The sequence below is a fragment of the Ceratina calcarata genome, unplaced genomic scaffold, assembly GCF_001652005.2.
Source record: "Ceratina calcarata isolate Rehan_Ccalc_2016 unplaced genomic scaffold, ASM165200v1 scaffold297.2, whole genome shotgun sequence".
NCBI classification, from domain to species: Eukaryota; Metazoa; Arthropoda; class Insecta; order Hymenoptera; family Apidae; genus Ceratina; species Ceratina calcarata.
The window spans coordinates 1528626-1555961 of record NW_017152138.1 but is presented as its reverse complement, the minus strand read 5'-3'; the positions used below and the strand labels follow the sequence as shown (position 1 = coordinate 1555961).

Genomic DNA, 27336 nt, shown 5'->3' with positions numbered 1-27336 from the left:
GCATAAACTTTTGGGATTGACTGTATAGCCAATACATCCTTAAGCATGGATCAGGTGCATCTGTTTATGAATACTCTCCTTTCGTTGAACACACCATTGTCCCAAATGCAAGAAGTGATTCCTAAGTCTCGGAGCACTTATCGTATTCCTTACGTAGTACAGAGGAAGTCTGATAATCCGGAGTTGGTACATTCACAATTCTGGGTATTGCTATCGCACAATGATAAAACGAAATTCGAGAATCAACACACTTGACGTACAAACGTCTGCAAAATATGTGAGAGAAAAAAGTTTAGAGACGAAAGAACGAAGAAAACAACTTTTTGTTCTTGAACATAGTATAATATCATCATCTCGGAATTTATACGAAACGCGTTTTACGATCTCTTTTTTCTAATCCCTTCCAGTTGCATTCCGACTGTAACGTGAAACTAGCGAATAATTAAGTCGCAATTAAAATGTTAGCGTCAACCTTTCAACGTGTTCGTGCAGCGAATTAATCGGCGTACATTACATACGTGCTACATAGCCGTGTACATAGCACGTACAACGAAATGTACTCGGTGAAACTCGTCAAATTTAAAGTCCTCGGATTTATCGTTCCTTCAAGCACATACACATTACCGCTGAAAATTATGTGAACACGTGCTACGATAACGGGAATCTACTTACTATTAAGCAATGTCCATTGCCAAATTCGATCATTTACATGTAAGGGAGTGTCCGCATACTTTTGAGCGATAGCCTAATGAAGCAATTTTCCCGACTCTTTATCGACGCTAATTTCTTACTCAATTCAACCCCGAACTTGTCGCTTCCGTGTAACTTATCGTTCACTGTCTCGTCGAGATAAAAAGATAACAGTTGCCTCCTTCAATCTTTAGAATATCTTACGTCACTCTGATCACGTGTTTCGCCTGACCTCACGGTATTGCATCGATGTCATCTTAGCCAGCAAGCGTGCGACGATCAAGCGGGAACGTGACTGAATCTGATACCGAGCAACCAGACCACGTTGCCTATTCGCATGATGATCACGGGTTTCCATAATTACGTATAATCCGAACGTTTACCGCGCTATCAACGACAGATCGGAAGGTTCTCGGACATGCATATGTGCGTTGCAATCCGTCTGGTTTCGTACACGGAAACGATAAAAAGATTAAGCAGAGTAAAAGCGTGACACTTGTCGGATGTTATCGAGTCATCGGGATCGCGTCGGTGCCGTTCCGTATGGGAAGAAACGTGTGACAGACCAAGCCACTTCTCGATCTCGATCACGAATCGACGTTCAAATTACACGCTCGATAAGCTGGCCGCGACTCGATCGACACAAAAAGTTCTAATTTCAACCGATGACTAATCCCCGGGCGACCACGGACAGGTGGTCAATTCGTCATTGGTGCAATGACTGTGACGAATCCAGCCTGATAGTCGATCAACTTTCCTCCGATGCGACGCGTTTCCTTGTTACGAACGCTTCCGTGTTTCATCCAGCCTTCTAGCTTCCGCCGCGTGCTCCCGTGCATACACCGCCAGAAATATACCGACAGCCGAATTTAGAACGGTACATATGCACGTACGTATACGTGTATATATGTATCGTTTCGCGGCTCGCATCGAGGAGGCTAGATAAAGTCTATTGCGCAGAGATTATTGTCCACGAGGTCGACATTCGTTATCTTCGCGTCGGGTTGATGTTTATCGGTTACGTCCCCGAGATATTAGAAAGAGTAAATATTTCCATTCTTATCGTATTCGTGGTCTACTTTCTCACGTATTTCAGTTCGATTTTTCTCATTATCTTAATTTCATTAATACAGGCGACACAAAAGCTCTTTTCTTTTGTACCATTTCTTGTCTTCTGGTTCCATAGTGTAAATTCAATTTAATCGATAAAGGAGATTTGTATAACACGATTAGTCACCAACCGTTTTTGTTTTCTCGTGGCATATGCAGATACATATGTCACGTCTGACACTTCTTACTTCTTATCACCGGTTCTCTCATTACGTTGTGTTTGCTACTGTGACGGTGTCCGCGTGTCGTCGACACTGAATAAAGAGCGATAAAGGGAACTATCGCGTCGATAACCCAACGAGCGTATGGTACGTCGACTCTCGCTCTCCCTAACATTATGCAACGGCGTAGAAAATTGCGCGAATTCCAAGGAAATGCAAATGTCGTGAAATGTTTTCACATGCATATTTACATACTTATCACGATAATAGTTTAATTTGTTGTCACAGGGAATAAGAGAGTCCAAGACGGAACCGATACTTTTTGCTTGGTCTATCCATCTAATCGCGCAGGAAGGCTCTTCAACGAGTGCACGTTCTATGGGTACGAATATTAATTTCTCGTGCGCGTAATCTCAACTTACATAATGCGACTACGAGCGATAACGCGAGCCTACCGCATGCTTGGTTTTTGATTACAGATATTCGTTAACTCTGAGAATAAATCCAGCCTACGTCCCTCTAATCTTTTCGTATTGATAGTACGCAAAGTTTATGTTCGAACAGAAATCGAGTTTGTAAGGTGACCATGTTTTTTTTCCTTATCTCGTATTTCTTATCGGTACACGAATTTAAAAGTAGCCCGAAGAAACGAAATATAAATACACATAAAACATTTGGACCCCCCGTTTGAGGGGTAGGGCAGAAATAGATGTTTAATCCTCTTTAATCCATCACAACTGTCAGAACTATTGGGTTACCTCGATGGCCTTCACGTGATTCCTACTTTTCCGCGATTCTAGATTACTACTTTGTTAATAAACCCGGCAAAAAGCAAGCCACAGAATGTGAAGATCGTAGGCGGAAGTCATTTTCGTATATCAGGTCAATAGAGAAAATGACCAGGAAGCGACTTCGATTGATGAGGCTGGTCGCCTAATTTATAGCGAACCGAAGGTTCGAAGTAGGGTTCTGATTCAGCAGTTCAATTGATTGCGAGTTTCATCTAATGATGCTTCTTACATTTTTTACCGTATAATTCCTCCTACGTTTATTACATATTCTACTATGACTACTACTACTACTAATAATTGTAATTTTATTATTCCAGCAGATATTAATTTAAGAAAACATTATTCCAATCAAAGCATAATGTACTTAAGATCTTGCGAAATTCTAGGATTAAATTATACTACGTTAAGAACTTCTCTGAAGGTGGGTACAACACGGAACGAGTTATAGATCGCGGTGACCTCAACGGGTACGTTGACCCGCAGAGTTCACGAAGATGTAAACGATAAAAAAATTCGATATTCGTTATTATGCAACGGCCTAATAACGAGCTGGGCCCTTTTCGTCGATGTTCCAAGAGTTTGCCGGATGAGGAACGAGACGCCCGCAACATGTAACATATACGAGCCACGCACGACGTGCACGTGCGTGAGTTGACCTCGCTCTGGCCACGCACCTCCCGCATGGCTCTCCAACGATTCGCGTGCTACGATGCTTAACGAGAGACCTTCGCTTCGAGAGAGAGGAGACGTGGAAACCGCGCGTGTGTCGCGCACACGCAAGGATCGTGCGTCTCGATTTTTCCTCTTCTCCTCTCGCGACTCTAACATGCGGAGAAGTTACTCTAAAGCCGCGTATGTACTTCTAGCAAACCCTCGTATCCTATCGATATGTATACACAAATGATTCCTCAAGTTATTCAAAGAACGATTACTAATTTAGAGATAAGGAAAAAGCTCCGACGCATTTTTGGCTCAAAATATGTTCCTTTCGAAATTTTTTCAAATAAATATCATTTCTATTATTCCTGTCGTATAAATATTTCCTTAATCAACCCCCAAAATGGTATCATTCACAAAATAATGATTACTATAGAAATACAAGATTTAACAACTATAGACGGCGAGCGTTGCACTGTCGCGTGACAAAATTTACTTTCATCATTATCATTACTGGGGCACCGTATCACTAGGTGATGTGCTAAGGTGTTACGATACGCGGGTATGATACAAGTGGTTACCAGGCTTTAGAGCCCTTGCCTTCTGTTTCATCGATCGCGAACGCGTAGTACTCTCGCGTTCTCTTATTTACTACATCGTCGATTATTTGGTATATAGCTGTAATTGGTAAAAGGGTCTCTTGTAGGTCCAACGGTTTAGAAATATTTAAGAAAAAAAACGACATTTTTTGCGAAAGGTTTGCTGTTTCGACGGTAGAACAATCGGATTTTATCAATACTAATAATATGCCCATTAATTATACTTAACTTATTAAATACAAAAATTAGAAGAAAAATTTATAGAACCTTTCTTATATGTATTTTCCATTGATTCATGTCTTGTGGCTACTACTCTTTTCACCACGATCTCCTCTCTCTCTTTTTGAGCCCGATCATGCAGGTATTCAATTATTATTATTATTAGTTACACGTGATCAGAAATTGTTTCACGATCTTGCATACGAAATACAAGTATACCAGATCTTTTGTCTGTACATTTTGCAATAAACGAATGAATTTGGAAGGAACGTTCTATCGTATATTGCATGTTATTATTTTATATAATCGGAAGGTGAAATGAAAGTCCACGTGACTGTTCCAGCCTTTACTTATTCGACTAGCCTTGATTCAACGTATTCTATATAATTTGGAGTAAGCTACAACCGTATATTTACGGTTGGACAATGGAGTAAGGAGGAATTGGAAACATTCTTACAGAAAAGTAAAAGCATTCAACAGAGAAAGTACCTATATCGTACACGTATACCTTTGACAATTCATATGCATTTTCATCGGTATTCTTCTTCGAGCGAGAAAATTCGCAGTGTATCTAATTGCAAGTATGTACACATCTGCGTGTTACTATCGCGGCTTTGAAGAAACCGCGCGATTATTGGCAATTACATTTTAATCTATTTGCATATGAAAACGAGGGTAACATGAAATTTAGCTATCTAAAACGTTGGAATGGTAATTGGTAGTCGCGTGACAGGTTTCACGAAAAGCTGGAAAGGACAAAGAAAATAGAGCGGGTGGGAGGGAACGCACGAGTGCAACAGCGTTTCGCCTTTAACTTTCCACCGATTACATTATGCTCGCGCAATATTTCGCAATCGCAAAATCGAGAAACCTATCGGCAGCAGGCGAGTAGAGCCACGAGGCTGCGTCAAGGTTCACGTTTTCACGAGGGGAAAACGTTCGTTAATAGATCCCCAACCGTGCGAGACTGCCGGCTGTGGATTAGATAAAACGGCACGGCCCTGGCGAGGCAATTTCTTCATCTAATCTATCGGGATATCGATAGTTCCGCTATCAGTATTTTGACAAGAGAAAGCACGAATATTTATCGTGTTCGTTCTGCTCTCGAGTAATGCGCATAACAGCTGTTCGCTGCGGTGGGGATGAGGTTGATAGTGAAATGAAACTTTTCGTTTCTAATGTATTGGTAATAAGCAAATCGACCGTGGAGTACGTACGCATTAAGAAATATTAATTACGGTTGTATGTAGCAACCAGTTCTTCGCACGGTATCTTCCAATGAATCATAAACGTCGTGATATTTATTGAGACAGCAAATTGCGTGGATTAATGAAATAAAACAATAAATCTGTCGTGGCAATAAAAAATTATAAATATGCGCAAGAGTTTTTCTACTAAATAACATTGATATGAGTTTTAATGAAATCTATGTGAGCAATCAAGGAAATCATTATCACCGCCTATCATCGAGCTACGATTGTATTCATCGCTGACAATGCATGCACACGGGAAAGAAATTTCCTCCCTTGCGCAAAACGCGTTCGCTGCAAGGCAGTAATACAATATGTATTATAATACCGTATGTACTCACGCGATATCATTGTGAAAAAGTTAAGACTCGTTTATCTCGTTGAGCACACAATGTACATATGTACTCTTCGGTAAATACATTTTCTGAAGTAAAATCAATAAAAATTACGTTAGTTATATATGTTCTATTTTACTGAGAGTATATCCTATAAATTGTATTAACCGTTGATGTGATTTCGGATTTTGTTTAGCCTAAATGTTGAATTATTATTTTATTTATGCATCTTGTCATAGTCTCAATTAAAATAACATAGTAATCTTATAATCCCAACGATAACATTTTGAATTCGCGTTATTGATTTTCGAAAAATGTTTCCATCTTTCATTATCTTAAAACGATAAGAAAACAGCGGTGGGTTTTAAAAATTTTGGTTCGTGAGATAACAGGAATTGATGCTCTATAAATAAACCAATTGATGAACTAGAACTTGAGATATCTTGTCAACACTCCCAATAAAACCGAACGAAATGGAATTACAATTGGGTTCACTTAAAAAAATGAATTACTTATTTGGAATACCCATAAATGCATATGCTAGAACCTAATACAAAAAGATTAATAGTTCTTCTAAAGAAAATTCCTAAAGATCATTAAAGAAATGGTATTGAGGACCAGAACACCCCTTTAATTCGCGATAACAGGATGCACACCTATGACTTTATCGCGTGCCATGTGTCGACGCACCTATCCGATTGCACACAAGCCGAGATCGCATCTATCGTGTATGTACGTATAGACAGATACGAGTTTCCTGGCCACGCGTCGACACAGAAATCGAATCACGACAGAGTTAAAATTCACAGAGGATTACGCGGCACGTTTCAATAACCGTTTTGCGAATTCGTCGTTATATCCATTTGAAATTATGCGTGAGACAATGCCTGGGAGGTGCAGAGGCGGGAGCGATTTACGGTTCCGCTGGCCTCGAGCGAAAGGTGAACGATTCACCGACACGACGTAAATATTATTATGCCACTTTTTTACGACGAGTCGATCTCTCAAGTTCGACTTCTCCAGTCAATTACGCAGTTAAACATTTATTTCATTATACGCGACAACAGTGGGTTGCGTAGATACTACGACGTTCCTTCCCCAGGCGAAGCTCGTTACTAATTTACTAAATAAACAACGCAACGGGCTTACACGTGTATTGAGGAACTGCGCAACAATCTCAGCTTACGAATGCCGATGGTTATTTTTGGAAGTGGACCGACGTTATTTCGGACCGAAGTATCTCATTTTTTTTATAAGTATATGTCTCAGAAAATCAAGGCACGTATTCGTGAAACGTTTGCCCGTTCGTATACGCGAAAATTCGACGTTTCTGAACGGCTGCTGGGCTGAGATCGCGTGTTACAGCATATAAACAAACAACGCATACAGCTACATCCCCACGCTTCCAACTTCAAATCTACATCATTCTCCTTTTCCACATTCACAGCTAAGTTGGCGTAGAGTCTCCACACGGAAGCGATAATGGCGTCGAGGCTGATTCTAGACATACGCACGCGCATTGCCATTCTCAGCTAATGATACCGCTATTTCTTATTTTGAATTCGATGTTTCTATATAAATATTATTCACGCTTCTGTCTTCTGTATGAATTAGACATTTAAACATCGTAATAAGTACTTAACCTCAAATGAGGTGACAGATATTGCTTTCGATCATACTTTCGATCGAGTATCTATTGTACAGTGCACCGTGTAACTTTAACCTCGGCTATTAACTCTTATTTTAAATTATGTGTGAAAAGAACTATTCGATATCCACTTACCACTAATCCGAAGAATCAGCTCATCCCAGGTGTCTATATAGATTCATTGAAGAATAACAATGAATTTTATGTTGTATGCAATCATTGTCGCAAGCAAACAGGATACATGCCGTCAACAACAGTATGAACATTCGCACACAATACACGAAATTTGTTCGAATCTTCTGCAAAATTTATCAATATATTAATGAAGCTGCCACTTATAATGTAAATACATACTCTAAAAGGACCGCGGAACGTATAAAACTAAATAATTTAACATGTAATCACCAGATGGTTAAAAACTACCGCATACGTCGACCGCGCCATCTTCGTAACTGTAGAAGATGGCGCCGCGATCGCGGCGAATGAACAGCTGAGTGGCGAGTGGAATATCTGCGTAGGGAGAACGCATGGCAAAGCAGACGTTCTGTCCTCCGTGCCCGACCAGGCTCCGTCCGAGGAACTCGGCAGTAAACAGCTGGCGACGCGATGCGTCAGAGTAAAATGTCGAATGGGACTGCGCCGAGCTAGTTGCCCCACTACCACCGTCGTCTCTTCGTCTTTCTCTTTTCCTCTGATACGGTGCGAGGAGCTTCGCAGAAGTGAACAGTTCTTACGGGCAAGCGTTCGGCTCATTCGCGGTTGAAAATTGGGCAGCGACGTGATTGAAACGCGAGTGTCGACAACGGGTACGTGAACGTGGAACACAAACGAGAACGTAAAGCGGGCAGAACGAGAGAATATCCGTGGCGAAAGTGGAGTTTCTTTGTTCCGTTGCTTCGATCTCTGCGCATACGTTCCCGTGCGAGTGGCGCAGCATTGTTTGTGTGCTTCTGTACGTCACTCTCGGCGTATACACGGCCTCGGTCGCCGATACAAAACCGAGATCCTGGGCGTTTGATCCCGTGTTCACGGACGAGCCACGGAATAAAGCTTGGTCGGTGTCGTGGTCCGATTCGTATCCAAACAAGCGCGACGGCGACGGGAAAGGACTCGGAGAAAGGATCCTCTGGCCCTTGGTATAGGCGCGAGTGTTTTGTTTTGACGAGCAGCTGATCCGAGGGACTCTACTCATTCGTCGCGTCGACTACGGTCCTCCATCGCTGCAACGGTGACTCTTTTTTCCCCAGCGATTTTACTTGCGATTCGTGTTCGTCCGCGTATATAAACACGACGGATTATTTTACTGCTCGATTTGCTCACGCACCGTATTTATTAAAGCGTTCGTTGAGCCCGAGATAGCAAGAGTTTGTAAGTCCGTTACATCACGAAAACCAGGAGGCACGATCGACAACCTATTTCAGTGCAACGATCATCGATGACAGACGGACCAACAACGCAATCAAGAATCGTTACACTGTGATTAGTAATTCTACGCTCGAGCGATCGATCGTATGGGACCCCTCGGAGTGTGCCAGTTGAATATTTTGTTTCCAAGAGACTCTACGTTCCGGTTCGTTCTGCGGTTGGAACGAGAATCATACGCAATCAGAACCGTCCTGTAAATGACGATCGTGCGTTCCAACATATCCAATCTACCGATCTGATCGGTTCTTTAAGAGACTGTATACAAAATAGTTTCCCTCCTAAAGGCTGTGGGATTTATTTCTTTAGTTACCAATGATCTCGTGATACAACGCTCTTTCCTCTCGTTTTGCTACTCGCACGCGAGACCTGTCAACGAATCTCCAAAGAGGTTTGCCGAAGCAGCCAGAAAGAACCTAAACTACGATCTTCGCTGCTCTTCTCCGAACCAATCTACATTTACACAAAATATTATGTATATATAAAGTACGTGCACGCGCATCGTACATATACACACATATACATCGCGCCGCGTTCGTTCAATCTCTCGGGCTTATCCGTGGTTCCTCTCCGTATGTTCGTCGGTAGGCGCGCGCGACTTCAACTTAACGTAACTAGGTACGCAAAGCATCGTTCGGAGACACCCGTCATATATTTAAAGGGGGTGAATAACTAGGAAACAAAGTGCGCACGATACGCAGTCGACGACGTGACGCGGCACGACGCGAGCCTAGTGGCGAGTGTAATCGCGAGAAGAGGAGCTGGAGTTTGCGTGAACCGACGACGACGACCAACGGATTGGTGATCGATGCGGCATAAACCCGAGGGGGCCGTACTCGCGAGCGCTTGGGAACGAGGGGTACGGCCCCGATCGAGCTGACTGCAGGGGTCGGCCCTGAGGTAACAGCTCCTCTTCATCATCGTCGTCGTCGTCGTTGTCGTGGTCGTCGTCGGGCGTCGCGAGCCCCGGGCGCCAAGCACCACCGGATGTTAGTGGGGTCCTTCGGTTGGGCTGTTGGCCGTTTCATTCTTCTCGTCGGACTGGAAGAAGCTTGACCAGCCCGAAAATGCTCTACATATTCCACGTGGACTCCGGCACCACCATCACTTTCGACATCAAGTTGGCGCTACAAACGTAAGTCCTATCTCCAGTACGTTTGTTTTGTTTACTCGTGTTGCTGTTTATCTTTGCAGTAGGTTAAAATTCCTGCGTTATGCGTCTTCTGTCGATACGATAGATTTTCCCTCGCTTATTTGTTTATTCGCTTATGACATGACGACTAATTTGATTAATTATTATCGATTAATTTGTAAATACCGATTGCGATAATGCATTTCATTTACCCTGGAGCTATTGGTTTTTCAATATCGAGTGGAGGGTCTTCTAATCTATATTTTTACTTAGATAAAGCGGTTCTGTGAAGATACATTCGAGACCCTTTTATAGAAGACTACACTTTTGCAGCAGTTCTTCATTCTTTAAATATTGAATGTTTACTTGAAATCTGTGGGCACGATCTCGTGTACACTCTCAACTTGCAGTTATCAATAAATCGAGACAAATATTTTACGGTACTTAGATGTATTGTCTTTGCTCACGTTCCTTATTCGAGAAATTATAAGGCAGCTCTCTTAGTTGGCGATTGTTCGTTATGAACAAAAACACGATAGGCCATTAAAGCTTAGCCCAATAAATCCACGACGGGTTTATTTTTCGCATTTCGTCGAATGTAGGCCAAGTGGCTCGGATTCGCACGCTGCGTTACGCTGATTTAATTAAGGCAACGTACTGTGTCCTTCACACAAAGGATCTCCATAATAACTTTTTGTACTCTCTTCTCCTCTTCTTGTATGTGCATGCACTTCCTCGTTTTCAACAGACCCGTTGTCAGTTTTGTATTTTACAGTTTCATTTTTTCCTTCATCGTGTCTCTTGCTTCTACTATTTATGATATAATACTGGTACGTTCGATATTATTCTCAGATTAGACTCCCTCGTTAAACTCTCGCCGATGGTTATCGGACCGAGCCTACACTAGCTCGCTTTGAAACGCTCGCCCGCCACGGAAACTCATTTCTTTGCGCGCAAAAATTCCCGGTATATCCACATCCTTTCGCGGCCGGTTCACGCGAGTCGCTTTTTGCTATAAACGGTTGCCTCTTTCAAACGGATCCGTTTCCTCGGCTATCTCGTTTATCGAATAAAAGTACATGTTGACGCGTTGAAACGTTCCGTTCTCCGCTTCCCGTATGTTTCAACCCTTCTCTATTTATTTTACTCGTTTTTTTTACTTTCGAACATCGCGTTTCCCATCGTTCGCATCGTCGACCGTGTGTCTGCAATACATTGGTACATACATAGTAACTCTTCTCGGCAATCGTCCACGCGATTGCTCGTCGCTGGTCGTTTAGCAACTCCTTGTGTATCGCGAACAGCGACGCACCACGTCGTGGAGAAGTGTCAAGGATCCCTCGAAGGTGAACAAATTGCAAAACCGTATGTCTATCGCGGACGAACGTGGGCACAGATACAGAGGCCGAGCTCGAACGGATTTTCTCTCTGGTTCGAGTGACCAAACGACACGATGAACGAGGCAGAGAGAAAGATCAAGCGCAGGTGGCTACGAAAATAGTAATGAAATCTCTCGTGTCGAATGTGGGCGACCATTGGCACGTGGCCGCTGTACATGCACGAGTCTGACCTGTGGGTAAACTCGGCCAAGTCCTTAATGCGAACGTTGCTGCATCCCTTGGAAACTAGTCGGCTTTAAACACTCTTCTCTCGGTGACTCGGTCCACTTTTGCGATCTACGATGTACAGCTACGAACGCTTACGAAACTCTGTTTAAAATGTTTCTGTGTTTTCTGTTCTTGCGAGATTCTATGATAAAATTTAGATACAGAAAGAAAATGCTCGTACATCGGAAATTTTAGTACAGTATGTAGAAAGAAATGCCGAGTTTAAGGAAGAGTTTATATGTCAGAAATATCGTACGAAATCAAACTGCACGTCCTATTAACTGTGGCATATTAAGATTACAAAAACGATTATAGCACAACTCACTCGAGTGCCAACTGCACTGTTCCGGATTTACGCTATAACTGACTTTACATTTTGTTTGCAACCTCCGAGATCCTAGATACTGGCCGTCGTTCCCAGTACTGTTATTTTACAATTTGACCTGACTTGACCTCATTAAGATGTCCGATTTTTATCCCAAGGCCAGTATGGCAATAAATGTCCACATGTTCGCACCCAAGTCGACTGAGGTCTTTTCCGGCCTCGTATCTACCTAGGCTACACATATCGTTAAGAGCCTATAAGTAGAATCTTCCTTTTATAGAGTGCGGAAGAATAAATCCAACTCGTTTAGTTATTCATAATTTTATTTTTGCAACAATTTTTGAGAAATCAATTATCGATACCATTAGCACAGTCTTTCTTTAAATACTATACTCAGTTCGTTTCACGGATACAAAACTCTAAACTTTTTTTGAATTTTTTGAAAGGTTGGCCGCAGCTTCACCGGTGTAATTCTAACCGTTCCAGGCGCAACGATTGCTTCAAAGATTTCATGCTTTTGTAGGGTTTAGCACAGACCCTGGCCTCGAAGATAGACCAGATGCTGTAGTCCATTAGTCTTTCGACGTCGGTTTCCATTGAGACCCCGGGATTTCGGTCGTCTCGCTTTTTGTTGATCTTGCGTTTCCTGGAAATGTTCACGGTGCATTTTCTTCCTTTTCCAGGACGCCTTCGTCCCTAAACTTGTTAAATCTTTTAAATGTTCTGGAGACAATATCTTTACAAACACCAAGTGAGCGAACAATGTGCGAGTTTACGATATAATTCCGTATATGACTCCCAATAGCGGTACGTTTGTTTGACATTCTGAAAACACATACATAATTCACGCAAAAGCACGACGAATCCAATGGAATAAAATTTATTTCACTGCGTTACCCTACTTTTGTCCCGGAAAAAATTTAATTGGATTTCTTTTGCCACACCCTGTATATGAATTGATTCTTTCTGTGAACATTAAGGAGAACTTTCGTTTCGACGCGATCCAACAACACGGTTGTTCCCCCGGAACGGGAACGGTTGTTAACGGTACGAACACCCGGAGAAAAGTTCACCGTGGAACGAGGCTAACGCGAATTAGGAAAATAAAACTGGCGAACGCGAGTTCTCGGCCTATCGCCAATGAAGAATACCACGGTGGTTTCGCAATTCTACACGCACGTAGTTAGGCTGTGTACAACATCCATTATTCCGATTAAACCGCGTTACGCTTCACATACCTCCAGATGAGTCCTGAGCAAAACGCGTTTTATCCAGGTGAAAAGAAAGTCCGACGAATTCAGGTCTCAGGATCGCTGATCGATCTGGCCTCCGCCGCCTCTAATCGAGCATCACGCAGTTCCGTCTCTTTAAGATCTAGTGTTGCAACTAATCCATTTGGATAATTGTATGGCATAATTGCTTGTCGTTAAATCATTTAATGATAACATAATTTCGAATTATGAAAGACACTCGATTTTGATCTCTAACTCAAAATTCGTATGTAACGAAACGCAGCTCGAAGGATTCCAAACGCTAGAAAAGGCGCTTGGTCGCAGATACCTCCAATATTTGTGCATTAAGATAGCGTGGTCGCGGCGGTCACCGACCCCCGTCGAGTCGTCGAGGCAATTAACGATGTGTGTCGATCCAGCGTGGCGCCTTTGCTCCGTTGCGTTTGCTTTTATCCTCGCACCCGCGCGCAATTACAAAGTGCACCGCTAAAACGCGCGAGAGTAAGTACACCGTGCGCCAGCGTGATCGCGATTTATTCTGGGTTTAGATGATCGATCGTTTACAACTGCCGCAACGCGTGCCGATTCGATCGTCCGAAACCGCGCAAACACGCCGGAAACTCGCAAACAAAGCACCCACTGTATTTCGTTGCCACTAATCGGAATTATAGTTTTAAACACGGTTCTGCAGATGTTTATCCTGCGTAACTATCTTTTGAAATAGACTGCCGATTTGATGAATTTATGAGAGAACTGTATATTTACAGAAATTACTCTGCACGTAATGTATAAAACTATATTATCACTCAAACATTTCAATATACACTGTGCTTTTCCTACTTAGTTTATTTCAATGCATTTTGCGTGCAGTGTTTATATTTTCCGTACATTCAATTTCCTTGTAAATGCATAATACCTAAAAATCGCTGGATCATCCACGTTATTTGCGTTTTGCGCGAAGGCAGGATTCGTTTTATCTAGTTTGAAAATTGCATTGTAGATTTCCTTTGCCTCGCGAATTTTATCGTCAACCCTGCTGTCCTAGCAGACCCGCGTCGCGAATAACGCGCACGATGGCCATAAACTAGGCGCAAATGGAATCGGATCGTGCATTTGCGTGCGAATTGTCATGAACACTTTACCAAGGTTGAATAACAGATATGGAGAGCTCTTTGTTCAAGTCGGGGGCGACTTCTACAAAGTTGTATCCCAGAGTAATTAAGGAATAAATAAACTCGGTATTTAAATCGGAGACGGACATCCGAATTTTATTGCCGAATTTCTCGTTTGCCGTGAACATTCTGACATTATTCCAAGTTCCTTCTTTTTCTTTTTCTCAGCGACTTCAACCTCACTGGATATGTTCTCTGTTACCTCGATGAATATCACCTTGACATAATTGCCATTGTTGTAACTCGTAATTTTATCATCCTCGGACTAATTAAATTACGGATCATGGATTAATCGGTTACCGTTGTTGATCGACGTCGACGCACGAGAATGAACGGCCGGGGGCCGCGGGGATACGCAGGAGAGTGATCGCATTTGAGATCGAAAGTAGGGGCTCGGTTAAGTATCCGTTCGGAACACGATTTTCTTTCTTTTCTACGCTCTCCTGCGCCGGTTGGTCGGTTTCCATCGCGAATTACGGAAACGCATCAAACGGCAATTACTATCGCTGTGTGAACGCCTTGCGAGAACCAGGTCGGCCAGTTGAAGCCGGTTAACAGAGTGTTTTCTGGCCAGAAGGCGAGATCTCGCGTACACCAGGCTAGATTATACCTACTCCGCGTTCAGCCACGCAGGAGAGAAGTCTTCCAAGTTTCCCCAATTACTCCGACTTTTGTTCGCTCCTCTAATTGCGAAGCAGGCGGTCTCTCTGATATGGGAACAGATGGATAATCTCGACCTTAATCGCGGCATCGACGACGCTGAAGCTGTACAACCGCCTCGGTCTATCGTTCAACTTATCTTGTACCATCTGAGATCGTTTCCAAGTAGGAACCGAGCGTCTATGAACGATCTTGTTTTCATAATCGTGCCTCACGATATTCGACGCGGTGCACGAACCTGTAAATCCCTGATGATTTAAAACGCAATCAATTTATTCTTATAAATTCTTGAGGAACTCGAAGGTTCCTCATGGCTCGTGTACCAATAGCTCCAGTACAAATCCACCGACTATTATCAATTCCTTTCTCATTATCTCACCTATTGATAAAAATGCACTTAATATAACTTTCCATTATTTTTATGCAGTGTCTCCCAGCTGAAGGAAGCGATCGAGAGAGAATGCGGTGTGGTCGCGGCGAACCAGGTGCTCTTGATGAGCGGAGGCGAAAGCCTGGATCCGTCAGCGCGTGTGTGCTCCTACTCGGCCGGAACCGACACGAACCCGATCTATTTGTTCAGCACGTCCGCCATTGAGAGTCACGTTCCACCCACGTCGTGCATAGATTACGGTTCTGGTGAGTGACGAACTTCTTCATGTGTGAATTTCTTTAACTATCCCGACAAGCGCTTCGCCAAGCTTTTCTTATTTCCTGCTTAACTGCGTTTTTACGATCCTCATAATGGAACGTTACTTTTATGTTCAAACAATGTAAAACGCATGAAATAAAAGCTTGGAGGAAGACGCGAGTACGTTTTCTCTTCAACGATCCGTAAAATTAAAATTTGTAGGGAACAGGTGAAATGAAATACTGCACTGATATACATTTAACAAAGATAACTTTATTATAAAATACTGAGAAGGCACGTCTGTCTGTACATATTCTCCTATTGTATCATCGTTTAATTTGTATCTATTTATACACAATGCTTTATTTAATGATTCAGTAGTCTTTCAATTGAAATGTAGAATATCTATAGAATATTTATTGGATTTTTTTGACGGATAATAAGTGCAATACTTGAAAATGCAAAGGGATTTATGAAAGGGGGTATACAATGAAGCAGAGTTTGCTCGTTCATAATGCAGCGGTGATATGATACGAAGATTTGATACAAGTGGATATGCACCTTAAGCGAAACATTTGATCTGCAATCGAGGCCCAATCACGATACGATCACGGTCCGTTGATGGTGAACGTTTATTGAATGCGGTGAAGCGTGATTGGGAACGTGGATGTTGATCAGCGCTAGCTCATCTGATGAACGGTAATGTTTAAACGGGAACCCGTTCATGTCGTACGGAGGCTTGCCATCAGCCTCGTTAGTAGAGTGACGATCAGCGAATCGAACAGAGTTTCACCTATTCTATTATTCCCTTTGAAATTCTCTTATCTCTTTTCATTTATCATTCCTATCAGAGCCCCACATCATAGACAAAAGTTGCACACTTCTATGCAGAAAGTTCAGTACGAGTGAATCTGATTTAAAATTCTTCGGTTCAGTTAGAATAACGGAAAATGTTTGGTGCTTTTCATGAGCGAGTCGCTCATCGTCGTAGTCTGTGTGTCACACTTCCCATGGTTCCTCGTCGAGGAAATCGCGAGTGGACGCGTCGATATCTTCGCTCGTCGCCCGTCTAGACACGCGGCGCGTCCGAGGAATCGGGTCACCCTTGTTTTTCTCCACCTGGGCCCTAGTCGGGACGCCTTCACTTCGCGTTTCCAACGCGTCCCGGCGCCTATCTCCTCATTCGTTGGCTAAACCACACAAGCGTTAATCGTGTACAATCTACGTACCGTTAAACGCTTATTATGCGTTCAGTCAGTTATATCGTGCCTCCGGATCATCGTATATTCCAGTGACGTTACAAGCAGGCCCTCCTCCTGAAGGGAATGCAAGGAGGACAGTGGTGTACATCTACAGCTGCGTAGGTACTGTTGGTCTTTTAAACAGAAACCTGAGGAGGTCGTCCTAAGTCTTATACCTGAACTGATCCTTCGAAATCATAGCCTATTGTGTTGCGGAGTCTCCATCTGTTACATTAGGTAAGAATTTCTTTCTTTGTTAATCTTTCGAAGAAAGGACTTCGTAACGATCAACATTCCATCGTTGCCGAGGGGCCCTAGCTGTAAACTGTGCCATATCGATGACAGAATCTAACTATTGCCAGGAACCTTCAAAAAGTTTGCCAACTGCGAACTCGCAGACTGATTCTGCGTGTATCGTGTTCCAGTAAATCTTATTTACGGTCTTATCAGATAAAAAGTTGTTTTAAACAACGTTTTGGAAATTACATCTGGTTTTCCTTGTAATTTATTATTATTATTATTTGAAACGTCTCTGACGTCTTGTAGAACGGATGGCTGCCACTTTCACGAGTCTGCATGTTCTAATTCTATTGTAAGAATTCCGTATTCTACCGTGGTGCTTCCTCACCTTGAATACTATTTCCCCATTTGGAATCCCTGCTGCATTGAAACTACTGAAAGAGTCCACACAAATTTTTCGTCTCCTTTCTTATAAACCTAAGTATGTCTTTGACAGTATTGTAACTATTATCCGGTTTTATCTCTCTTTGGACTCTTTACTTTCGAACAAAGTAAATTTATGGTAGTTGTAACTTTTGTACACAAAATATTAAATAATATGGGATTGGAAGGTTTTGGGGATAGAAAACAAACATAGTTTTACTTAAAATATATTGGATTATAGCAAATAGATTGTTGCGCTTAGCACTGTATTTTATACTAATAGGATTACACATTTTACGTTCGACGTTCGCAACGTTTCCTTTTTGTGATTACCCTCGGCCAGTTTTCTACTTTCTCCAGTCACGCCCTTAAATCTAGCGCTTTCAGCAATAAAGCCTCTTTCGGAGACACGTGGCTCGAAGGTTTTGCAGCTGCGGACCATCTGATGAACAATACGTGACCCTGTCGTAAATCAAAGTATCTAGTCCTAAGATCACGTTACGCGTGAAGGGCTACATTTTCTACTCCTACAATAGTTATAATAATTACCTCGATAATTAGGCAGTTAAAATTAATATTCCGCCGAGATCCTTAAGGAACTTTCAAATATTTCATTCTTCTACGTCCAGAGCAATAATCATCTATGTTTGGGGATATTTGTAAGCTGAAAATGTTAAGCTAGTTTCATTAACTTGTCTCGACCGCGTTCCTTACAGAGACGCGCCGTGAAATCGATTCCAGGGAAGCTTCTTTGCTATCCGTCCGTCTTATCCCGGGCTGCCTCGGGTTTCATGCGGTAATTCACGTTTCTCGACGCTCGTACGGGTAATGCGACCGCAGACCACTCGCGCATACCCGTTTCGCGATGCACCTCGTCGCATTGACCGTTTCCACCGCACCGGTTACTGATGAAGTAACGACCAAGTTCGCTCTTATCGCCTCGCACTTTCGATTTTCTATTGCTAAACGTGACTCTTACGCATCTTCCGGCGCCACTCGACTCTGTTCCTCGTTCGACGCTACAGCAACCCAAAACGATTTTCTATCCACTTGGCATCCGTAGTTTTGAGTGCTCTAACTTTAATGCGAGTGGTGTTTCATCAAGATCCGTCGAGTGGAACTTGAATATGTATAAGAATTTTTTTTCAGCGTCATTTCGCAATGAGTTTTCTTATCTGACGCGTTCTCTTCATTTCTAAGAATACCTCGGCTTTTTTCTAGTCTTTAAACTAACGATGAGAAGACATGATCACAACGCTTCGTCTGTGGATGCAACAAGACTTTGACCCTCAATGAGCCTCGTCAAGAACTTTGACCTGATTCTTTTATCCAAGAGATAACGATCTGCCATTGGGTCTCGTTGCACCCGTGCGACGAGGCTAAACGTCGCGTCGTCGGCTAGGATCGTCGTCTTCGTCTTGGTTTCACAGTCGAAACTAGGTCGGCGCTACTTTTCCGGAGGAAAATCGTAGCTAATCGTAGCTGGATCATGGATGAAAGGTTTAATAGGGAAAGCGATGAAATTGCAGTTCGGGTACCACTTTCTCGAGTTGCGGTAAGAGACCAGTTTTTAACGCCACGTTGTTCGATCGATTAATTGCTGGGCGTGACGTAATCCTCTCTAATAGGAAATTTTGAAACGCGTGATTAGGATGTAGTTACGAATGTTTGATAGCCGCGATTTTTAACCGACGAAACTGGGTCAACTCGGTGTATTATTTAAGAACAGGTATCCACTTGTAGCATACTCTCGTATCGTATCCCCGTTGCGTGTCGTTAAGACCGAGAAAGCGTTGCGTTACACATAAATCGTGCGTAATATATGTATAAAAAATATTATTATGGTATTAAAGAGTTTTTCGATGTCATGTTCTCTCAGATCGGGGACAGTCGATTTCTAAACAAAATTGGCTAATCGAGACACGTGTTGCGCGTGACAAATTCAATGAGCGAAATGGAATTGAACAGTTCGGAAACTTTCGGAGTCCTGAGGGAGAAATGTTAGACAATTGCATCATTTTTCTTCTTCAGATTTGATGATTAATAATATCGATAATTCTACGTATCACAATCTCTCTTTTTTTTTCTCGATCACGTTCAGTAATTTGTTTCTGCCTTGAGAAAACTCGTTAACTGAATTCGCCATTTCGAGGGTATAAGAAGCCCACCATGGGGTCGTTTCCGATATTTCAGATGACTCAGCAGTCCTGGACATTTCCCAAAAGTAATGGGCTTCTCGTTATTTACCTGGTCCATCGTCCTTCCTCGTCTATTGTTTTTATATTTTCCATCATTATTATTACGTGAGAATTGAGTATTATTTATCGGAAGAGCTTCCGAGAATAGTTGAAATAAGTGCTTCTTAATTTTCTACGTTGAACTCTCAATGGACATGCCGAGGCACGTGCATTACGTAACGCAACTCATATAGAGCGAGCTTAACTATACTTGGTTAAAACCGAACAGGTGGAACATTTAGTTCTGCTATGACGCGAATTGCAGACACGCTGCCAAGCAAAGCTTTTAGTTGCATCAGAGGCTCCACATGTACATAAATTAAACACGATCGATTAAAATTTACATAATTAAACAATTTCTAACGTAGCAATTTACTGTATCAATTCCATTCGCATCGCGTTTGCCGTGTCGCTGATAAAAATATTTGCATTTCGAACTATTCTACGAGTGATCAAAGTTTTCTGAATTTATCTCTGAATTAATGCGGAGCGAAGATACATGAAACGAAATGAATTTATTTAATCAGTCAGTTTGTGTACACTGAAAATTTAAATTATATGCGCTGCCGTATCGAATTGAAATTGCCTTAATATCTCTCGTTCGTTCGAAACTTTAATATCGTATGAACGAGGAAGAATTCCTGGTAGAAATTCGAAGTATCTGCGACATGCGAATACATTTCTACGAATGTGCCTTCGAGTTGGAGATTAATCGCGCGGAATACGTAACGTAACGTAATGTCGCAACGTGCAATCATCATGCGCGCGAGAGCACGCGGGAAACGTGTTCCGATCCCGAAGTTGGAGTGAGAGAAGAAACCGGCGTGTTCCTCGTGTGACCAGCTGAGCTGTCACGATCCGCGTGCACGTTTAAAGCACTCCGATGACCAGCCCGAGTCTCACGCTTTATCGATACCCGAAGCCATTTATGTACGTGACGTTTCCGATCCGTCAGCTGATGATACGACACGCGAACGATTTCGCGACCGGCTTTGAAACAACGAATCGCGTTCGCGGAAACGAGTTCTAAGAAATCATTCAGTGAACAGTAGACCGCGGATTTTTATGTAAAACTAACATTTGAATGATTAAGTCTAGACTGAGATTTTTTTACCTTTCAAAAATAATGATGTATACATTTTTGCATATGGCATTCGTTCTTCATATTTTTTACAAATGCGTAGTTTAACTGTCAGAGATAAAAATCTAGCATCTTCCCAAGATTTGGCCAGATCTTCCGACTGACAGAAAGCGATTTTAAATTCAACGTGGGATTTCAATGACAGAATCTGATAGATCCTACAGTTTCGATTAACATTAGAGCAAATACTCGAATCCGATACGCGATCCTGTGCAAACAAAAATTGTAATATTCGCGGTTGTTTGAGGATCGATGGCATCGAACTTCGTCATACGTGTCAATATACAAAGAACAAATATTCGTTGTTTGCACAGACTCATAATACAATGAATGTGCGACCTTGAAAAATACGAAGATCAAATAATTACGCCTCCGCGATGATTCCTGCCAGACATTCGTTCCAGACTCTGGTCCGAACCGAAAGTCAACTCTCCCGGATAAAAGTCGAGGTGACGAAGGTTCAGTTCGGTCAGACAACATTTTTCACTGTACCGACGAATAAAGGAGAGGAAAAGGATGGGTTTCCCGTACAGTAAAATGTATTGCGAAGATTTTTCCCTCCGGCGACCAGTCGTCGGGCGTCTGAGATATCTTTTCTCGGCCATTGAATTCAATTGGCTCGGTCGGTGGCCGTCAGCTGATTCTCCAGCACGCCTTCGAGCGAGGTGCGTGTGAAATTGAACTTTTTCTTCACCTTCGACCTCCGTTTCGCTCGATCTGTACAATACGAATGGAGAAGGCGGATCGAGCAAGGAGCCTACTTTCGGTTCCTCATTTCCAGTTCCTCGATCTTTTCTTCTGCCTGGCCTTGTGGCCTTGAATTAATTTATGCCATAGTCCGGATCGTGGACCGTGATTGGGTCTTCGACCCATGTTTCAGCATAAATACGAAGGCAATCTCGGTTTGGATGTTGTCGGGAATCGTCGACCCTGATGAAAAAAAGATAATTAAGGAAAGGGACGAGTTTCAAAAGAGCCAGGTAGTCCGAAGACAAAGGATGTGAGGATAAAATGATGATTAGAATCAGTGAGTTATATTATATCTTGCGATCTGCTATATTACGGGCGGCTTAAAGTCTGAACGAAGTGATTCTTGTTGTATGCTTCTTCACCCTCTGCTTGGATTTCACATTATTCAAACCGATGCGAATCCATTATCCGCGACTCTCGTTTCTTGTACCCTTCATGAGAGAGAAACAAGGATTCCTGGCCGAGCGCGATGCAGTTTAATCCGTCTCGATTTGCATATCCGTGCCACCGTTTCCCCTTGACCGTGGGCGATTATTTCAAGCGAGTCGATATTATGATTTTATTTTAGAACAAATCGCTTGGCACACAATGCGTCACCATCGTACGATAGCGCGATTGTTCGGTTCAAACTTTTGAGGGTCGATTGTCCGATATTTCTTTCATTCAATTAAAATATCGTTTTATCAAATTTCGAAATAGGTCGAATTATTAAATCGCTGTTTTTTCGTTAGTCGTAATGCCTTTTACGCCAACTTGACGTAAGAATAGAATGATAAAAAAATTTTATTTCCTCGATTTATTCCCAGACTCCGGTTCTCCAAAATACTTATCAGGCTTGCCTCGGCTAATCTACGCGTTAGGATAATCGAAAGCTCATTGTATTTCGGTCTCTGTGCTGGGTAGATACGGTAATCTGTACATGTAATTCGTAAACAACGGTACATGGACGTTCGCACAGATTGGATATTGTTCCCGGTGCTATTTCGCTCGTATCTGCTCGTTCGTGGAACGAGTTTCCGCGATACGAGTCTGATTGTCTGCTCTCAAAAGCTCGGCCAAGAAAAAATGATTGTTTTAATAAATCTCGTTCAACGACTTCTGCTTCTTTTGCCTCGGACTTTTGTTTCTTTTATTACACGTTAAGAGTACGTTATAGTACGCGAGAGTTACACGCGACGTAAAGAAAAATAGAGAGGGGATCACGTGCTTTCAGAGATCCTGGCACGTGTACGTGTTTGCATGGGCTGTTTAAAATTGTGTATTACTGAGGAGGATTGATCGCCGTGTCCAGTGAACCGAGGTACATATCTGACAGCTGGCGATAACCGTGCAAATATATATTCTTCTTGATTCCCTGCGAAAGTCGTAAAGAGAAAAGTCTCACTGATAGGACTTCGGAGTGATCGCTTGTTTGTCGATCACACGATTCTTATTTTTTAATGATGACACGATTAGAGTAGGTCACAGATATATTTTCATAGCTAACGTTATTATAAATATGTATACGTTGAAACTAGCAATTGGTCTTTCATCAGCGGACAAAGAGTAACTCGATTCGATTTAAAGAACAGAGCCGAGTGAGAAAGGAGCGAATGCGAGATCAGCTTAAGGCGAGTCCGTTAAAAAGGGAACGACATCGATTCATCAGATTCCTTTGCCCGCTCAAGCTTTTTTATCACCTCGCGGTGCATCCATTCACCTCCGAGATCGCTTACGTGTTCAGATTCGCGTTAGTTTTTCTTTTTTTTATCTCGCAGTCCTTGGAACCGAGCACAACGCAATTGCAATTATTACATGCACACGCTATATACATCGTGACACTATACTCGCGTACAGGCCACTTATCGTGGACGGTTCGTACACAGCCACGTGGCTGCCACTGCGAATGGCTATTTTCGGCTATGAAATATTGCGCGAGGTATACGCTCGCTCGCAGCGCGTCTTTTTAGACTTGTTTCAACGAGCACGTCGCTGCACCGCCGCGACTGTGTCTCGATTTAACGACCTGGATGAATTTACATTCGTTAACGTAACTACCGATAATTACGCGGACCTAGAGACTAATGATACAACGAGAACAGCAAAAGCCACGTAAAACTCGAGGCAGATATAATCCGAGCCTCTTCGGAACGGTAAGGACCGTGAACGGTTTCAGTAATAAAAGTTTAATATTCACCGGAGGAGATTGGTGTTTAGAATAATTGCATTCTATATGCAAAACTCGCGTAAGTCTGCGTATCTGAATACAACCTTCGCGCCGAGCCCGTGGACGTTCAAGGTTTCCTGTCCCTGATATCTCGAAAGTTTTCACCCTTCAAGGTCGCTCTGTCCTGTAAATGCATTTATTTTATCGCGAACCGCTGCGATCTCTTGACATATGCCCGTACATCTCGCAATTTATTCGATTTTTTACGCTTACAAGGTAACGGCTGGCACCCCGAAAGGAGGAAGTATATTTTCTATACAAATTACTTGATAAGAAAAAGATCATTACTCATTTCGCACGCGCGCGTCGCGAAGGACACGTTATAAATTAGACAGTCATCGTTTTATAATACCAAATCATTTTGACTTTACGCAAAGAGACTAACAATAAGAAATACAGTTAATCGTCTGCCCAAGTCAAAATTGTTTTATGGACGTGATATCCTTGTAAATGACAAACAGAATGATAAGTACCGGTCGGAAACGATTCTTTTAAACGACCAGTTGATCGATGATCACGTTCGAGTAGGCGTACGAGGTTTCTCCTTCGATTACTCCTTTTTTTTTTTCATACACCGCTTCCTCGTTTGCTCGCATTCAAGCTTGAACACGTATGTACGACTGGTTCAACGTGTGACGGTGAGTGACGCAACTTTAATTTAAAGCAGACAAGCTGGCACCGCGCGACTCAACCGCGTAGCCGTTCTCGTTATCCGCTGGTGCACGTGCACGCCGCGAAAGTCTCCGTGCGGCACGTGCACGCCAACGTTAGGCGATTTAAAACGGGTACTGGAAGTGCCCGAGCACTCCGCCGGCAGACTGCTAATTTTTTTGTACTCGTAGAAAAATACTCGTCGAGGGAAAAGCGTATCGGGATTCTCGATCGTTGCAAAGGCTTGAGAATTTCTTGGTTCTGTATTCCAATGGAATCATGATTTTTTTTTTTTTGTTCAATCCAGTAGGGAAAATTGGCTTTGCACCGGGTCACGTCACATTTGCCTGCGTGACGCGGAACTGTTCGTTCAGCAGAAATGACGTAAATCGTACGGTGGGTATACCACTTCAATCAATGAACGGATATATTCCGAAGTGTGTATGTATCGGACTGGAAGAGAGAAAAGAGCCGGGGGAGGAAAGGAATATCGATACAGGCCACGTCGAAATATTTCTTCTTACTCCCGGAAATTTATGTCAGAACGTTATATATATACAATATAAGATAATGCTGAATTTTCAAACAGCAATTTCTGCCTACATATTCATTCTATTTGACCATGAACAAATTCTAAAATTCGAGTATCGTGAAAAGCAATTACCAAGCTAGTTCTTAAACACATTCATGTGTAAACTGCTGATTTTTATGCAAAATAGAACATTTGTGATATCAGTTTAAAAATGATGACTTCTTTACTCTTGATAAATATTAATTTGTGTCACACATTCCATGTTCTTCACATTGCATTATATTTCGTGGAATTTTTCTACAACATTTGAAATCTGCATTCTATTCGCACGTGGATTGAGCAACGAGCGATGTTAATTAATAAGGAGTTTGCTTCGATCGGTAGTTTGGTAATTAAAAGGAAAATGGGATAAACTCGAAGCGACCTTGACACTTTCATTTACTCGTTCACTTCAGAGGTTGAACAATCTGCTCGGTCTCCATTAAGTCGTCTCGTCACTCGTTCCAATTCCGGCAGTTCGTTCTGATAGTAATCTATTCATTGGATCAGAAATGGGACACCCGGTAGATTCGTCGCTGGCGTTGCTCTTCCTGCTTGATGATTAATAATTGAGATACAGCCGGACCGTGTCAAGGGGTCCATGGATAGATTTTCTAACGAATTCTAAAGTTATTAATGGCGTTTGTAGGGAAGCTCGTTAGAACGAGAAACGAGTACGTCGTTAAGCGCAAATATCCATTTTCCGTTTAGGCTTGTAATTTCCTCACTAATACTCATACAATTTCGATAAAGTTTAAATTACGTCGATTTCATTATCGTTTTGAATTTGATCGATCATCAAACGTTAATTATAAATAGATTGTGAATATTTATGCAAAATAAATAGAACATTCGTAATGCCAACTTAAAAAGCGCAATCTAGATAAGAATTTCTTTAAATATATAAATAATATTTCATTTTTAATGTTCTTTAAATGGACTTTGTATATCTCCAGGAAATACAATGTTTCTGTAAATACATAAAATCTGTCTGTTATAAGTAGTAATTCGCCGACATAATTTTCATGATTAATGGTTAATTTGTCGGTTATCTATCGGATGACACGCAGGTACTGGAACTATACGTATGACTTCATCCGCCTTTTTTGGAATCACGTGTAATTCCCGAGATTCGTTTATACACGCATTAGGTAATGGAAAAACGATTCCGTGAACCGCGTTGCGAAATTTTCCACCTCTCGTTCCTTTTCTCTCCGAATTTCAATTTCCCACCTTACAACATTTTTTAGAGCTTGTCTGCTCGTTAATTTCGTTACCCTCGTTTGCACGTTGAAAAGAAAATTCTTATTCCAAGTTATTCTGTTTATAATTTTATTTATGTGGGCATCAATTATGATTCTCTCTGATGTATCAGAAATTATGTATTTTTAATTCGTAATTTATTTTATTTATTACGTTATGTATTTTTAATACAATTATTAGTCCATTTTTAAGTAAAACATGATGGTAACTTATTTTAATCTGTGATTTCATGCCCCGATACAAAGTGTTAAATTCGAATTTCCATCTTTTGGCTCGCAGGCCGCTTTGTATTTTGTATCTACTGGTAAAAGAATTTTTCGCCAATTCCCAATTTCTGACGATTCCAAAGTTCTTTCCTCATCTGATGAAATAAAATAGTAATATAGATACGTTTTACCTCGAAAACTATGCCATTCGAAATTGGTCACTTTAACTAGTAGGTACAAAAGGGCAGAGAGAGTGTAAAACGAAAGGTGAAAATTTCGCGTTTAACGGGAACAGGTATAAAGCGATAGGTACGTTATTCATCGCGGTGTTTCGTTGTGTGCAGGAACACGGCAATGTACGTATACTGTATTATTCCGCTCCCCTGGCGTGTTTTATTTTCTGACCGTTGCAACAAAGAACACGGCAACGCGGTCATGCGATTTTCTCGGTATCGTCGAGGCTTGTTCCTACGATCTTTTCCTCCGTTCGCGTGTACAATCCCGTTTTGAGGTGGTTGCTACGCTTTAATAAACGTCTAGGTACTTACTTTTCAGCTAAATTGTACTCATTTCGCTTTCCACGTGTTTCGTCACATCGATTAGCATAATGCATGCCGAGGAAAAGTCGAAACAAGGAAAATGACTGTTCGAATTGTTCTTTAAATTTTAAATTACATTAACTGCAATTATTGTCAAACTGTGATTGCTTAAGGATGTATAGGCTATATACTTAAACGATGCTAGCATGTTGAATTTGTTATTATAGATT

General features: G+C 42.0%; 1 protein-coding gene and 1 long non-coding RNA gene across 4 annotated transcripts in view; one reads left to right on the top strand and one right to left on the bottom strand.

The window, feature by feature from the left end:
* Nucleotides 1-7955, bottom strand: part of LOC113464201 (uncharacterized) — a 110528-nt gene extending 102573 nt beyond the window's left edge. For both annotated transcript variants that reach the window (XR_003389047.1, XR_003389046.1), the window contains exons 1-2: nt 7866-7955; nt 7596-7759 (exon numbers count right to left, since the gene is read on the bottom strand). This is a non-coding gene — a long non-coding RNA (uncharacterized LOC113464201). The remainder of the gene's footprint in view (nt 1-7595; nt 7760-7865) is intronic.
* A 111-nt stretch (nt 7956-8066) lies between these two features.
* Nucleotides 8067-27336, top strand: part of Atg17 (autophagy-related 17) — a 35887-nt gene continuing 16617 nt past the window's right edge. Inside the window, exons 1-2 of one of the 2 annotated variants that reach the window (XM_018023151.2) lie at nt 8067-10017; nt 15438-15646. In XM_018023151.2, coding sequence (XP_017878640.1) covers nt 9950-10017; nt 15438-15646 — 277 coding nt within the window. In that variant the 5' untranslated portion in view covers nt 8067-9949. The remainder of the gene's footprint in view (nt 10018-15437; nt 15647-27336) is intronic. The other variant, XM_018023153.2, reaches the window with a different exon arrangement.